Source organism: Pongo abelii, chromosome 9 (assembly GCF_028885655.2).
Source record: "Pongo abelii isolate AG06213 chromosome 9, NHGRI_mPonAbe1-v2.0_pri, whole genome shotgun sequence".
NCBI classification, from domain to species: Eukaryota; Metazoa; Chordata; class Mammalia; order Primates; family Hominidae; genus Pongo; species Pongo abelii.
Genome location: NC_071994.2, coordinates 66,656,947 through 66,672,954, shown reverse-complemented (window position 1 = coordinate 66,672,954; position 16,008 = coordinate 66,656,947). Strand labels below are relative to the sequence as shown.

Genomic DNA, 16,008 nt, shown 5'->3' with positions numbered 1-16,008 from the left:
CATGTCTATATTTGGAAATGCTTGGAATATATCTAGAAGTTATACTAAAACATAGTGACAGTGGTTGCCTTTGCTACTGGGGGACAGAGATATAATGAGACTTACTTTTTCCTATGTCTCATTTTGTACTTTTAGAATTTTGTACTATGGACATGATTATTTATAAAAATTGAATTAAAACTCATACCAAAGCAAAAAGAAACAAAAAACAAAAAACTACCTCAGTAACTCCAAACCCTTTATGCATTTCATAATACATTTTTTATACTTTTAGAAACCAATTTCTCTTCTTTGGAGGAAGCAGTTACCAAAATTCAGCAAGTCTTATAGTTTCACTTCAAGTTCAATTAAATTCTAATACTTTTAATTTCAAACAAGTATGTCTAGTATAATCTCCCTCTTTTTCCCTTCCTCCTTCTGTATTTGTGGGGAAGGAGGTGTTTAGTGTAAGCTATTTTTACTTTCTTCCTTGTATTTTTCACTATTGGTTTAATTTTTAGATATGACCATAAGCCACTTTCAACAAAAAGTAATAAAATTATTTTCAAATATATCTCCCAGTACTAGCTCATTCCAATGAAAATATTTGTTTCTGGCCATGTCAGGGACTTGGAAAAATTACTTTTGGAGCTCTGGTTAAAGATGCTCTGAGTTCCAGGATGGTTCCCAAAAGTCAAAGCTGCTAGTTGGGGATAAACTTTTTTTTACCTCTTTCTTCTCAGGGAGTCCTCCTTCCTGCTCAAGACCTGAGGCTCTGAGTCTAGACTGGGGGTTTTGGAAGGACTGTCCATTCGATGTACTTCTCTGCCTCAGCCTACGTGTCCCTCAAAATCCAGGTCCAGATAGCCAACTACCTTCTAGACATTGCCACCTGGTTAAGGAGAATAAAAATCATTTCAAGAGCCACCATTTACTGAACATCAACTATGCAGTAGATACACTTTGTCATTTCTTACAATAGTACTGCAAATAAAAAATAGCTTAAACACCTCCTTCACCACAAATACAGAAGGAGCAAGGGAAAAAGAGGGAGATTATACTAGATATAATTGTTTGAAATTAAAAGTATTAGAATTTAATTGAACTTGAAGTGAAGTGAAACTGTAGGACCTGCTGAATTTTGGTAATTGCTTCCTCCAAAGAAGAGAAATTGGTTTCTAAAAGCACAAAGAATGTATTATGAAATGCATTTTCTGGAGAAACTGAAGCTCAGCTGAGTTAAAGTGATTTACTAGGGTCCAGCTTATCAGCAGTAGAGCCAGAATGCAAAACCAGGTTTGTCTGTTGCATTCAAGCTGCTTTCCATGGGCATTTGACATGTCCAAACTCAAATTCACTGTCTTCCTTCTCAAGCAAACTCCTCCTCCTGTCTCACAATTCATCACCCTCACAGCCATGCAGACAGGTACCTGGTGGTATTCCTGGTCTGCCTCTCAACTCCATCTCCTCATCAAGTCCTGACAAGCTGATCTCCAATAGCTGTCAAACTGTCCTGTCCACATTCAATACCACCTCATCACCTCTCACCAGGCTATTTCCCTATCCTTTTACCTGGTGTCTCCCTGTCTCTAGCCTCTCCTGTTTCAGGCCAGCTCTCACAATCTGTCCAGAAGAATTATTCTAAAATATAGATTTGATCTTGATGCTTCCTTACCTGCAGGCTTCTCTTTCCAAAGTGTCCTAAATGAAATTCAAACTCACTAATTGGCCTTCAAAGCCTTCACTTTCCCCGGTCTCAGCCCACTGTTCCCACCTACATGCCCATCTCTCTGGGACATGTAGCTCACACTTAGTTCACATGACATTCCTTCTGTTCCTGAAGTATGCCAAGCACTAGAAGATGCCTACATGCTTTTGCTTCTGCTATCCCCCTGCTTGGGATGACTTTCTCTTCCCCAGCTCAAGGTGGCTCCTCCTGAAAACCTTCCCTGACTCAACCCCACTGAGCTAGCTGCTTCTTCCTCTTTGTTCCCAGGTACTTTATGGCCTGTTAAAGTTTTATCATAATTTATCGTAGTGACTTTGTCTATTCTTATGTTTCCTCTCCTAGACAGTGAAGGTGAGCTTATTCGTTCATACATTTATTTAATGTTTATTGAGTGTTTACTATGTCCCTGGCAATGAGCTGGGAGCTTAGGATACAATGCTAAGCAAAACTGACATGCCACATCCTCTGGGGCTCATTATTCAGGGGGACAGAAATTAATCAGAGAAACATCCAAACAATTTCACACTGAGAGATTTTACAAAGGAGAAGGGATCTGAAGGTACCAGCAAACCCTTCCCAAGAAAAGTGACATGAGCAGATATCTAAAGATTGAGTTGAGAGTTCATTAGGCAAAGAGGGAGAGAGGAAGAACATTCCATGCAGAAGACAGAATGCACCATGCGTAAGAACAGGAAGGAATGAGCTGCCGAAGGCAGGCCAAAATATTGTGAGTGAGAGTGAGTGTGGCCCTAGAATATGCTGGAGAAGTGGGTGGGGTTAACTATCCAGGGCCTCGTAGGTTCTACTGAGGATTCAAGTGCTCTTCCTAAGAGCAGAATGAAGCCTCTGAAGATGCTGAAACAGATTTGCCTTCTAGAGATCCCTGCGGCTGCTGTGTTGGCCATGGTGTGAGCTGGGCTGGGGGTTGGGAGTGCAGGGAGAGGGGACCAGGTTGCAGGCCGTTGAGATAGCCAAGGAGACTGATAATGGTAGCTAGGACAAGGCCTTCTCCCTGATGGTGGGGCCTGAACCCTTTTCACTTAATGCATCCCCAGCACACAGCCTAAGAACTGGCCCACAGTCAGTCTCACATATTTGGCTTGAAATAACCTGCAAATGATCAAAGATCAAAACAGCATACAATATAGTTCCTGAGAAGGGAACTGATTGGGTTGTTGGAAAGACTAGATGCAGCACAGAAATGAGCCTCCCAGTCCTCACAAACTGAAGGAGAGCCAAAATTCTTCAGACTCCAGAATGTTCTGATAAGTATCTTTTCCCATTTCTCAAAGGAACAGCCAACAACCATCATAAGAGACTGGAGTCTTCCCCATGAGTTCATATGCAGGGTTGTATTTAGTGCCTATAAATACAATCTGAGCCAGCTCTCATAAAATGCTCCCAAAGCCTTTTATCCGGCGTATGGGAGGGGATGGGGCTCTTTGATGGGGCTTTCAGAATATAAGAAAGGAAAGTCACAAGTCTGCAAGTATTCATTAAACATGGAGGGTTGCCCACCACATCTCTAGCACTGTGGAGCACAGTGTACAAGAATATCCCATTTGGTTGGCAAGATAGAGTTCTACAACCTAAATGACAGAAATTAAAATGTATGCCAGGTTCCTGCTGGAATGAAGACCAATATCACATGCAAACATTACAGCAGCTTAATGAAGTAGGTACTGTTATTAACCTCCTTTAAAAGATGAACAAACTGAAGCGTGGAGAGAATTAGAACCTTGACCAAGGCTATGCAGCTGGTAAGTGATGAAGTTTGAGCTCTTAAGCATCCAGACCCTAGAACTGAGAGAAAATGAGAGGGAGTGTATATTGTTGGACACTGACCATGGTTAATTTTATTTTTAAAATTTGGTGCTTATAGGAGTCAAATTCATTTGCCTGATAATTTTACTTCTAAGATCCATCTTATGCCCTATTAATATTGGATAATAAAGTTTTGCTGTAGGTAGTGGATGTCTAAATTGGTATAATTTTTGTAAGCTAATCTGGCAGTGTGCACATACACATTTAAAAGTAAATACTTTTAACTGATCAATTGCAAGTCTAGAATAGTAGCCCATGGAGAAAACAGATTTCTATAAAGATCTATGTAAGATAGTATTCATTATAACAGTGCTTTTAATAGAGAAAAAAGTGGAAATAACATAAATATTAATGAGATAGGTCAAATAATACAGTGTTTCTTACATAATACTATAAAACAGTTAAAAATGTTTAAAGTTGCATATGCTTTAAATGAGAAACTGTCTAAAGTATGTTGTTTTGTAGAAAAGAGAATGTGACAGAAGCACCTAGTCATCCCCCAACATGTCTTCTCTGCCTTCCATGCGAATGGAGTTTAATTTGGGCATATGGCCAGCTGTCCCACCAGCAACCACATTCCCCAGCTTCCCTTGCTGCTAGGTATGGACACATTACCATCTTATCACCCATGCAGTGGGAGCTGAAGGGGTATGTGCAACTCCTGTGCTAAGAAAAGAAGCTTGGGCTTCCATTCCCTCTCCTTCCCTCACATAAGAACCCAGATTTGCCCATAATCCAGCTTCGACCTTGTATCAAGTCTAACACCTCAGGGCATGGCAAAATGACAACAGGGAAGGAGTGAGGGTCCCCAAATGATCATATGGAGTACAGCCTGCTGCTAACCTGATAAATTCACCTTGGAGTTGTTACTTGAGAGTGAAACAATCTTCTCTCTCCTATACGTTATTGTATTTGGGCCTCTATGTTACAGCAACTTGGATGTTATCTTAACTAATGCAGGAAAGTTGCAAAGTACTTTAAAAGAGATACTGATATATAGAATTTGGTAGTACATATAAAAGAAATAAACCATGACCAAATGAGTTTCACTGTCACACCACAAGGGTTTATTTCTATGGAAAATAATTTTTATATATGGGAAATATTTATTAAAAATACATGATTTTTTCAGTAGATATCCATAGCACACTTAATAAAAGTCAACATATATCTTGAAACTTGAAAAATATTTCCTTAAGTAAAAAGTATAAATTCTGTATTTTAATATTTTATATTACCTATATATTTTAGTTTATAACTATAAAATAAAAATTGAAATTGTGCCTCTATTTAGTAACAAGACACAACATGATGCTTGAGAGAAAAATATAAAAAACAACTCAGTTAAAAAGAGAAACCAGGCACATGTTCTCCTTATCACCATTATTGAATTAGAGAATGTTGCCAAAGTAATAAAACATATACAGATACACACTGAGAAATACACACACACACAAGCATACAACTAAGACAAATGACAAATTGGGTAAAATAAAAATCACAGATGGTTTGATTGTGAATTTGAGAAAGAAAGGTGTTCTACAAAATGGTCAAGAGCCTTTTAAGTTAGACACATCTGGGTTCCAGTTCTGGCTTCAGCAATTAACAACCACGTGACCTTAACTTCCCCCAAGCCTCGATTTCCTTATTTGTAAAATGAGTGTAATAAGGCCACCTCCCAAGACTGTTGTGAGCATTAGGTATCATCAAGTACTTAGCACAGTATCTGGCACATAGTAATCACTCTAGTAATAATAATCACACTGATTAATCACTATAGTAATCACTCTACCATTTGGTAACAATATTTTTTATGCAAGAAACATGTATGACACCAAGCACCATTCACCTATGCCACAAATTATTAGCTAGAAAACCTAATACAAAAAGAGTCTTAAGCAAAAATACAAGCTACATAGATTGTGCCCCAGTAAGAGATATGGAAGATGTATACAAAGAACCTTAAGTCTTTTAGGGGAGAAAGAAGGAAATATGTAAATTAATAGAGGAACAAACCATGTGCCTGAATGAGAATAAGCGTCTGCAAAGTAAGTACTTTAAAGGTCTATAGACTATAAGGCAAACAAAACTTGGACAGTTCTTCTGAATTCAGTGTGTAGGTTTATAGCAATCACAATTAGAATGTTATACAAAATGGTATACATTTCAAATGGGAATGGAGGCCCACAGAGGTTGAGGAACACATTTAAGGACTCTGTTAATTGGACTGGGACATGAGCTCAAATCCCCTGACTTGTTGTCCGGTTGCTCTGTTATTTTGCACTGAATTGCTGTATCTAGAATATCAATGAATATCCTGAAAAAGAAGAGCAATGAGGAAAAACTAACCCCATTGCACACTAAAATATATTATAAGGCAGCAGTAATTAAAATGGTGTGGTATTGATCCCAATAAAACAAAATCAGGAGCCCAGAACTAGTTTTTGGTGTATATATAAAAAGAATGTAACACATGACTAAGCCACAAGAGAAATAAAAACACTATTAAAATATTATTGCGGTAACAAGACCTTAAATCTTAAAATACATATATATTAAAATAAATTTCAGAGGTATTAGCAAAATAAATATAAACTAGTAAAAAATAGATCTATTATTACAACTGGGGAGAAGTAGTATTTATAATGATTGAAATAATAGAAGACTTCTCAAAGGGAAAGATAGGCAAACATGATTATGTAAAATCTTTACAATTACTCTAAAATAACACAAAACTTATTAAAAAGCAAAAAAAATGATTGAATGAAAATATATTAAAATACAGCCCCCCCAAAAGAAAGAAAGCCAATTAAGGGCTAATATCTATAATGTATCAAGTTTACATATATTACCAACAAAAAACAAACAAATCAATGAAAAACCCCAGACCCAAATGGATACACGGGCAAAGAAGTAAGAAGTTAATTCACCCAATAAGAAAACAAAGTGACTATTTTAACATTTTAAGTTTGAGCTTCCTAGCAAATTAATTGAAATAATAATGAAATTTCACACTAATAATAATAAACTTAAAACAATGATAATTATTGATTATTCTTACTATATTCTGAATAATAAGGAGCAGAAGCAAACACCAGTGCGGGTAATGCGTAAGAGAAAGATGTCCATGCAGTCTTCGTCAGTAGCGTTATTCATTGTAAGTAATTTGGGAAATGCAAATGTTTCTATTCTTTAACCTTGTGATTCTCAAGTCTGAACATTTATCTCAAGGGAATAATTTAAAGGAAGAAAGAAAAACAACTAACAGTCCATAATTGTTTATATTAGAATTGTTAATCCTAGTTCAAAGAACAATAGATATGTCAATACAAAAGGAATTATGCACCCATTAAATCATAACTGAGAAGTTGCTGAGTATAAAATAACAAGTAAAAAAAAGAAGCCGTATCTATTCATCAAATCAACTGAAAACATTATAAATATGGGCAAATATTGCAAAGAAGAAAAATTGTTAGTTTTTCAGAATTGATGGGGTTGTGGGTGAAATTTTAAAGTGTTTTTTCCAGTGTTTTAAAATGCTTTAGTAAATTTAAAATTATAAGTAGAGAAGTATATACTGCATTTTCAAAAGATCCCTCTAAAGATGGTTATTTAAAATATTTTGCCCTTGGGAAAAAATATTGTTTGAAATTTTACTTCTGGGAACCTTCTTATTAATGCTGAATAAATAGGTAGGTGTAAGTTACTACAGTTCAGACCAGGGGCTTCCACCATTGTTAGTGACATCCTGGACACATTCACACAAGAATCCATAGGGCTCTTATGCTGAGACTGGCCCCCAGCAGCTTGAAGCGGGGCAAGGATTTTCATATGGTGCTCTGTGAAGCCTGGGTCCCTGGAGGTACCTTGGGCCCACAGTCTCAGAAGATGCAGAATCCAAGCCCTTCTATCCCCTTCAACCAGAGCAGTCCCACTTGCATCTCCCCAACACACTGGCCTCCTAACAGATCAGCTTGTCTGAAATGTTGTGCAGCTTAAAAAAAGTTTTAAAACTGTTCATGAGATGGCCAAACCATGAGATTTGGAGTCAGGAGATCCTTGGGCCTCAGTTTCCTCAACTATAAGAGCAAGAATCCCTGCCCCTCTTAGCTGACTGGGAAGATTACATAAAATCAGAGGTACAAAATGGTTTATACTGTGGAAAATGCTATGGGAAATGTATTAATTAAGATTGAATTAAAAGGACTAGGTGATATGGATGAACCTTGCAGATGTTTTACTAATTGAAATGAGCTCGACACAAAAGGACAGATGCTGTATGAGTCCATTTCTAGGAGGGATCTAGAAGAGTCAAATACATAGAGACAGAAAGTAGAAGGTGATCACCAGGGGCTGGGGAGGGAGGGAATAAGGAGTTATTGTTTTAATGAGTGTGGTGTTTCAGTTTGCGATGATGAAAAAGTTCTAGAAATGGATAGTGGTGATGGTTGCATGATATGAATGTACTTACTGCCACTGAACTGTATACTTAAAAATGGCTAAAATGGCAAGTTGAATGTTATATATATTTACAATAAAAAATAGTCCCCCACCCCCTCTGAAAAAGGGAGTACTATATAGAGTAAAATATAAAAGAAAGTCAAGAAAGGAGAAGATTGCAGAGCTGGTGGGAGTAACCCACTGCTTTAAGGAACAGGTACCATATGATTCAGAGAGGAGGGAGACAGCCCAGCAGGAGGGAGATGCCGCAGGGACAGAGGCACAGAGGCGAGAGGGTGAGTGGCCACAGAGAAGAGGCTCTGGGAAGAGGGAAGAGCCAGGAGCCTGGCCTGTTGGAAACACTCATTCCTCTCCACTCGCCCATGCCTCTTTGCCCACCTCATGGCACTATGGTTACAGTTACAGATTATTTTCATGTACCTATCTCAATGCTCCTGCCACATCTTTTTAAAAATGTTTCTTTTGAGACAGGATCTCACTCCGTACTGCAGAGCGAGACCCTGGAGTACAGTGTCACGATCACAGTTCACTGCAGCCTTGACCTCCCAGGCTCAAGCGATCCTCCCACCTCAGCCTCCCGGGTAGCTGGGACTACAGGTGTGTGTCACCATGCCCGGGTAATTTTTGTATTTTTTGTAGAGATGGGGCTTCATCATGCTGCCCAGACTGGTCTCAAAGTCCTCAGCTCAAGCAAGCCACCTCCCTCCCAAAGTGCTGGGATTACAGGTTCACCTAGCCCCCTGCCACATCTCATAAAATTTCATTCGTTCATTCAACAAATACCTATGCAGGCCCTAGTAGTGCCAGGCATTGTTGTAAGCAGTGGACACACACACACATTCCTGCCCTTGGGGGCTTCTTCTCTAGGGATGATAATAGCTGACACCTAGATAACACCTGTCATGTACCAGGTATTGTTTTAGGTATTTTATAGATATTAGCTGCTTTAATCTCCATAATCACCTAAGAAGGCAAGTACTGTTCTTAGCCTGGTTTTACATGCCCAGGGAGGTTGAATAACTTGCCCGGGTCACCTGAGTGGTAGCAGGGCTTACAGTTCCAACTCGCGGTGGGGCTCGACATACTCATGCTGGAGAATGGGGCCGAGGAAGGGTGTTGGGGGCACTGGGAGCAGGGCTGGACCTGCCCAGCTAGATCTAGAGGGGTCAGAACCCTACTGAGAACCTCGGCAGAGGTGAGTGCAGAGAGGGAGGCAGGGCGGGGGCTAAAGCCTCATTTTCAGAACCATTTTCCCTGCCATGGTTCTGGCAGAAGGTGGGCAGGGAACCAGAGGCTTGGAGGAAGGGGCCTGCAGCTACCCAGCAGGGCAGTGCTGGGGTATGGACTTTGTGGTGACAGCAGATTAGAAAGCAAGAGATGGCCGTGATGCCTTAAAAAGAGGAACTCTTCTATTTGGGCAGCTTCCTGGGTATACGAGGAAAAGGAAGTGTCAAAAGTTCAGGCCTGAGGCACCCTTCCAGGCCCACTAGATGCCAGCAGGGCTTAGGGAGGGCTGACAGTGAGGCCTGGGGGCTGGTTGGAAGGAGGCAGGTTTGGAGGTGCTGAGGGGGCAGAAGACACAATCGGATTCTATTCATTCACCTGCAAATGTTTCCTGAGGAAGACACAGGAAGTCTTGTGTTTACACATTCACCTTCCTTGATCTGGCACAGACAAATCAGCACTCACTGAGACAGCATCTGCCCCAACCCCACCTACCTTTTTCCTGCTCAGCCGCTTCACTAAGGTCTGGAAGCTTGAGCCCCACTAAGTTCTGATTTCTCATCAGGATGTGCTCCTTTGTGGTGAAAGAAAGAGACAACAATTTCAGATGATGACACTGGGCTGGGCTGTTCTCTTTGCTCTGTCTATAGTTCTGCGACCACTATCTTAGGTGGGCGACCACTATCTTAGGTGGGAAAGCGGGGCAGCCTGAGATGTGGGTGGGCAGGCATGGCATGGTGAGGCCTGAGAAGCACCAGGAAATAGTTCCTCTCCCAGTCCATGAAGGTGCCCGAAACGCCACTGTCAGTACCACTTTCCATGGGTCAGGGACTACCCTTGGCATGGTCTTTTTAAACAAGTCTGTGGGCTTCAGGGTAAATAAACTGCTTGGCCTCACTGTGGCTAGGTTTGCAAAGGACACACAGGGGCAGAACTAAGGGCTCTGGGACAGGAGGGTCCCCTGGGTGTGTATGGCACTGCTCCCGGAAACAGCTTTGGCGATCTCATGGCTGGCTGGATCTTCCTGCCCTGTCATTCTGGGCAGTGACTGCTCACTTCCAGGAGCTGCGATTGCCCTACACACTCGGGTCATCAAAGGCCTTTTATGGTACCTCTTGAGTTTTTAAACTCTCCAGAAAAGTGAGGCCTGAGAATTGCTGGCTTGGGGCCTCAGCTGGCAGAGCCTGGGGAGAGATGGGATGTGGCCCAAGTGGGCTCACACCTGCTCTAAGCCAATCAGCACCAGACCAAGGCCCTGAGTGGAGGCACCTGGCAGAGCTCCTGGCCCCTGTGACTTATGGATCTTCAGTCTGCTGTGTGGCAGAGGGCACTTGGGAATGGTTTGTCCCCCGAGAAAGGAGGAAAGGAAGGGGCCAGCAGAGGGTGCTCATGATCCAAGTGGAAGTCATGGTCAAGCACACTTTACCCATTTGCTTAGCAAGCCAGAGGCCCACAGCCCATCAGCTTCAGCACATTGGAGTTGGGTAGGGGCTGGGCACTCAGGTGCCAGGGTAGTGGTTAGTGACAGGGGGCCTCCAGGTTCCCTGTAACTTCTCTGGGTGGGTGAAACCTGCAGGAGTGTAGGGAGTGAGGAGGCTCTGATAACCAGAGGCCCATGGAGGCAAATCCCTGGCTATCGGCCCCTTGGCTCCAACTTCCGCTAGAGATCTGGGACCGTGGCAACTCCTCTGGGCCCTGTGCTGTTTGATCCACTAGTTAGTTGGGTCTTTCTGACTAGGAAGAGTTTTGTGTGTAAAATGTTAACATCAGCAGCCACGCCCCAGCTCCCCTGAGCCTCCAAGTTCAGAGCATCATGAAGGTTTCTGAATAGGATCGTGGCCAGCATTGGAATGTGTCCCTGCCAGCACAGAAATCCCCTCACTTGTGCTTGAGTGCTATCGGGCACCTTCTTTTCTTCCCTGCTCCACATTTCCCTCTGTAGAGGAGCCAGGAGAAGCCTCCTGCTCTGAGGGTGCTGGGCCTCACTCTGTGGAATCCAAGTGCCTTGGTTTGTATTCCAAGTGGGCCTTCTGGAGGAGACAGGACTGGTCAGGATTGCTTTGTCCTGTTATCTGGTCTGTATCTCTGGATGCCCCCAATCATACCTTGCATAGGGTGGCAACCCCACGGGAGACTGCTGTGCCTGGTTTGATGGCCAACAGAAGCTGAGGGGACACCATGGGCACTGGAAGAAACTCACCATGGGCGGAGCAGCCATCACACTTGCAGATGGACTTAAAGCTTTTGTTAACCAGCATCAAGAAGGAAGGCTTGGGGGCATCACAAAGGAAATCACTCTTTCACCCTTGCTAGCTAATCCTAGGCATGACTGGGCACTCCATCAAGGGATTCCTGTTTATGAGCCACTGACTCTGGTTGGAGGAGGAAAGCAGCCCACGACTGAGGGGCCCACATGTCCCTCCACACGTCTGCCTTCCCCTGAGATGTGGCTTTGTGTGGCAACTAGATTCTAGACTGAGCTCTGCCTGGTAACTGGCATAAAAAAGCACCTAAAACTGGTATTTAGGAAAGAGATGCCACATAAATAGGCCTGACTTCTCAGAGTGGGAAAATTTACGCCCTCACAAGGCCCAAGTCCAGGCCAGAGCTGCCGTGGCCAGGGGCCCAGACTCAGCCCTGAGGTCTTCAGCCCAGGGAGTACCTGGAGTACACACTCTGCCCAACTGGCCCCCAGGAACCCACCTCTCGGAGCTTGGTCAATTTCTGCATCCGCACGGGCTGCACTTGTATTTGAAAGTCTTTGAGTCCAGGGGCCTTGGCCAGCTTGCCGCCGGCTTTGCCTGCAAAACACTTTTCTTCCTCCGCCAGTGGCAGCTTGGCAAGCACTTTCTGCAGCCGGGGGCCAGGTTCTTCAGGGCCACTGTCCCAGGAGAGCCCTCGCAGCAGCGGGGGCCGGGACACAGTGGGTGGAAGCTCAGCTTTGGAGCCAGCCTTGGGCCCCATCGGCTCTCCAGCTGGGCTTCTTCCCTGGGAGGCTGGGGAAGCCACTCCTGCCGCATCCTGGGTTGGACTTCTCCGCAGAGGGCTGCCCTCCCAGCCCGTTTTCAAGAGCTGCTTCCCCAGCTCGCTCTCCACGGGGCCAGGCTGAGGGCTGTTCAGGGCCATTTTCCCACTGCTGTTTGTAACAGGAGCTAGGCCTTTGGGTGTGGTCTCGGGGTACTGGAGGGGATCGAAGTTTTCCTTTTGTTCTATTGCAATCTCTTTGGACTTCTCAACTGGAGGAGGATGAGGAGCCAGCCTGCCCTGAGACACTTTCCTCTGGTCATTCTGCTTCCTGTCAGCTAGCCCTTTGGGGACGTTCTGAAAAAGACAAGGTAGAGCTGGAACCCTGCGGGGCAGGTTGAGGGGAAACAGGTGGGGCCACTTCTGCTGTGGGGTCTCCGCCCCCACACACCTTGCCAAGGGGCCCATTTGTATAAGTGTGTATGGGGTATGAGTGGACAATGTGGAAGGAGAGGGCTTCTGCCCGAGGTTTGTGAAACAGACAGGAAAATGGAACCTGCAATTCAAAACCAGCCAAAAATTTCCCAAGGGATAGGAGCTGAGGAAACTCGAATAGAAGGCAGCTTTGGCCCTAACTCAGTTGCCCCAGATCTAGCCTTGGTGCTGCTTAGCAAGGCCCTTAACTCTTAGGGACCCAGGTTTGTGAACCCTCTGAAATTATGTATGTGTATGTCTGTGTGTGGAGGGGTGTTTTTCTAGGAAAAACATCCACAGCTTTCAACAATTTCTCAGAGTTCCATGATCCAAAGGGGTTAGGGATCATTGGATGGGGTGATTCTCGCAAAGGTGATGTCTTCCTGCTCAGAAGCTCTAAGATTCTGCAGTGTTAGTTTACTTTGTTCATTCCCCAGGGGAAACCTGGGCCGTGAGCAGCACGTGGGTCTGGGGGTCTATGTGGCTGCCTCGTGTGTGCTGAGACTCTTCCAGAGGACTGTATCCCAGACCCAGTTCCAGGTGACACTAAATTCTACTGCTGCCCTTGAAACACTGAGCACGTGGGCCCCTCGCTGTGAGCAGGGTGGGGCGCTTCTGTTGCTCATCAACAAAGATGAGGTTTTCTCAGCTTCCCCAGACAGAATCCCAGGCAGGGGCTGGCGCTTTCCTGCCCTTTTCACTGGAGCTGACAGGAGCCACAGGCTCCTGGCCTGGAGGTCCCCCTTGTCTCCAACCAGCAGCCTGACTGGGGGTCAGCGCTGTAAGTATTGCCTCCACGGAGTTCACCCCCCTGAATCCTGCCTCCCCACCCCTCCACCTTAGACTTCTAGTCACTATAGGGCAGGGGAATCTGCTGTTTCCCCGGCCCTGACCCTCCACCTATACGTGTGCATGCACACACACTTGAAGGCTGCCCAGGAGCCAGCCTAGGCTTCTAGGAGACTGTTTCCCCCACACTCAAATCATCCAAAGGGAACAAAGCTCAAACTCACAGGCTCGCCAGGGTGAGGTGAAGAGACGTCGGCCTCATCCCCCTTCTGCTGGAGAAGGTGAACACAAGTCAGTCAGCAATGGGAAGAGACCGTGTTTCCTCTTGAAATATCCCCAAGGAGGCCCCCTAGCAGTGGTGTTCATGCCCTCCACCCAGCACCCTCATCTCCGGTGGGTCATGAAGGGCCTCCTGGTGTTTGGGGTAAGGGGAGAGACCCATTGGCATAGAAACAGCACAGCAGGTGGGGGGTCCTGTCACCTGTGGTGGCGCTCCAGGCAGAGGGGATGGCGGGCCACTGCACACATCCAAACCTGGAAGGGTCCAGACACTAGTGAGTGAGGCCCAGCAGCCCAGGCCCTCAGCCGTGCTTTCAGCCACATCTCCCTCCCCAGACTATCCTCCGTTTGCAATCACAAGCCTGGAAGATTTGCTGACTACCTCCTGTGTGCCAGGTTCTCAGGTGGGCCCTCACAGAATGTTCACAAAGACCACAGGAGGAAACTGAGGCACAGAGAAATCAAAGTCTCGTGGCCAGGAAATGTCAGCACTGAGATTTGGGCCCAGGCTGCCTGGGCCCAGGCTGCCTGGCCCCAGGCTGAGCGTGCCCTGCCGCACTGATGAGGGCCGGCTGCCCTTCCTGGCACCCTCCTCCTTTCCCTGTTGGCCGGAGGGTGTGGCTCTGGGTACAGCCTAATGAAAGGGAAGAAGTCAGACCCCAAAGAGGCCTTTCCGTATAAGCTCTTGAGGGCTTCTCTGAGCTTCCCTGAGCAAGAGAGGCTGTCCTAGTCCCCTTTCCCACCCAGCCTTCCTGACCCTGGGGTACACCTACCTCCCGACACGAGCCCAAGACGCTAACAGAAAAGTCTATCTGCCTCCTCTGGGTGGCCCAGCAAATGCCCCCTGGAGAGGGGTCTTGCTGTGGGTGTGAAGGGGCCAAACAGAGTTCTTGAAGGGGAAGCCTACAGGCTGGGAGGCATGCTGATCTGTCCAGGCTGAGCTGCCACCCAGAGCGAGAGGCAGGGCAGGAAGTCCCCGGGCAGCTGGGCCTCACCTGGTGGGGTGGGGACTGTAAGCGAGTTGCTTCGAGAGGATGTAGGAGAAGCGCTGGGGCTGAGGTTCGGGGAAACAGCTGTGAAGACAAACACAAATTGGCTGGCATTCGTGAAGGTTGAGGACTTCAACCTGACAAAGGCATCCTTTTAGGTATTCCCGGGCCCTGGGAACTGGGTCTGCCTTGCTGGGCTCAGGGGCTGATGTTGGACTGCCATATGACGCTCCTGTTACAGCCCAACCCCTCCCTGCTGCTGCTCAAGAGATGGGTGCCCTCAGGCCATTTGGGGGTTCCGGGATAGAGTCACACTCCTCAGCCTGCCTGGCCTGACCTCAAGGCACTGTCCAGAAACTGAGGCCTGGCGTTGGTTGGCAGGTACTGCTCCAGAGGCTGCTCCTTCTAGACTTCCCAGGGTGGCCCTGACTTCAAAAGCTCCCCTTGTCCTCCTAAGTACACTTACACACTTGCCCAACTTTTTGCTCAGGAAGAAAAGTGACTCTAGCATAGATGAAGCAGCAAGATTTCTGGGCCCAGGAAAATCTTCCCTCTAACCCAGAAATTCCCCGAAGACCATCTCCCCTTCCCCAGAGGGCCTAGGATCCTTCCCAGCACCCACAGTTAGAGATCGAGGGAAGGGAGCCAAGGACAGAATCCTGACCTCTGCTGAGGAGAGCAGGTGAGTCCAAGGCGACCTCCTCAGAGGTGAGGCGCCCACTGCAGCTGGTGCCAGGCCCTTCCCTCCCGACCCTAGAGGGGCTCAGGGCAGCCAACCGTACATCCCGGCCCACCCTACCTGATGGGGAGTCTCCGGGGCTGCTCCTGGACTTCCTCCCACGGCGGGTCAGGAATCGCTCACTCACCAACTTGGCTTCTTCCAGCAGCGCCAGGTTTTTCTTCTTGTCCTCCTCTGAGATGCTGATGTCTGGCAGCTGGTCGTTCACCAGGTCAATGATGTGCCCCGTGGGGTCTGCAGAAGGAGGGTGAGCTGGGTTGAGAGCCACTGCATCTGTGGCCCCAGGCTGAGGTCATGCCATACCACACCCCATCCCAGGCACTCTGCCCACAGCTGAGCCAGCCAGCCAAACCTCAGCCCACTGCCATCAAGAGGGTTGCATGGGGACAGACAGTGGCTTCCTCTGCAGGCCTGGCCCCTCTGGCTTATGGCCTATGGTCCTCCGTCACAAATGGTCCTGGAGCCATCTCAGGTTCCCAGAATTTTCCTAAACTCTGTCAGGAAGGGAAGGCCACCCAAGAGCCCTACCTCCAGCGCTGTCTGCGCCCCCAGTGCAT

At 46.3% G+C, this 16,008-nt stretch overlaps 1 protein-coding gene across 12 annotated transcripts in view; it reads right to left on the bottom strand.

Moving 5' to 3' along the window:
- IRAG1 (inositol 1,4,5-triphosphate receptor associated 1) overlaps positions 1 to 16,008 on the bottom strand; it is a 122,321-nt gene that overhangs the window by 43,277 nt on the left and 63,036 nt on the right. For 6 of the 12 annotated variants that reach the window (XM_002822033.6, XM_063728150.1, XM_009246623.4 and 3 more), the window contains 6 exons: positions 15,512 to 15,685; positions 14,719 to 14,796; positions 13,926 to 13,978; positions 13,669 to 13,713; positions 11,921 to 12,538; positions 9,713 to 9,791 (listed from right to left, as the gene is read on the bottom strand). In XM_002822033.6, the coding sequence (XP_002822079.3) occupies positions 9,713 to 9,791; positions 11,921 to 12,538; positions 13,669 to 13,713; positions 13,926 to 13,978; positions 14,719 to 14,796; positions 15,512 to 15,685 (1,047 nt within the window). Of the gene's footprint in view, positions 1 to 9,712; positions 9,792 to 11,920; positions 12,539 to 13,668; positions 13,717 to 13,925; positions 13,979 to 14,718; positions 14,797 to 15,511; positions 15,686 to 16,008 lie in introns of those variants that run through there. The other 6 variants (XM_009246622.4, XM_009246625.4, XM_009246636.4 and 3 more) reach the window with 2 other exon arrangements.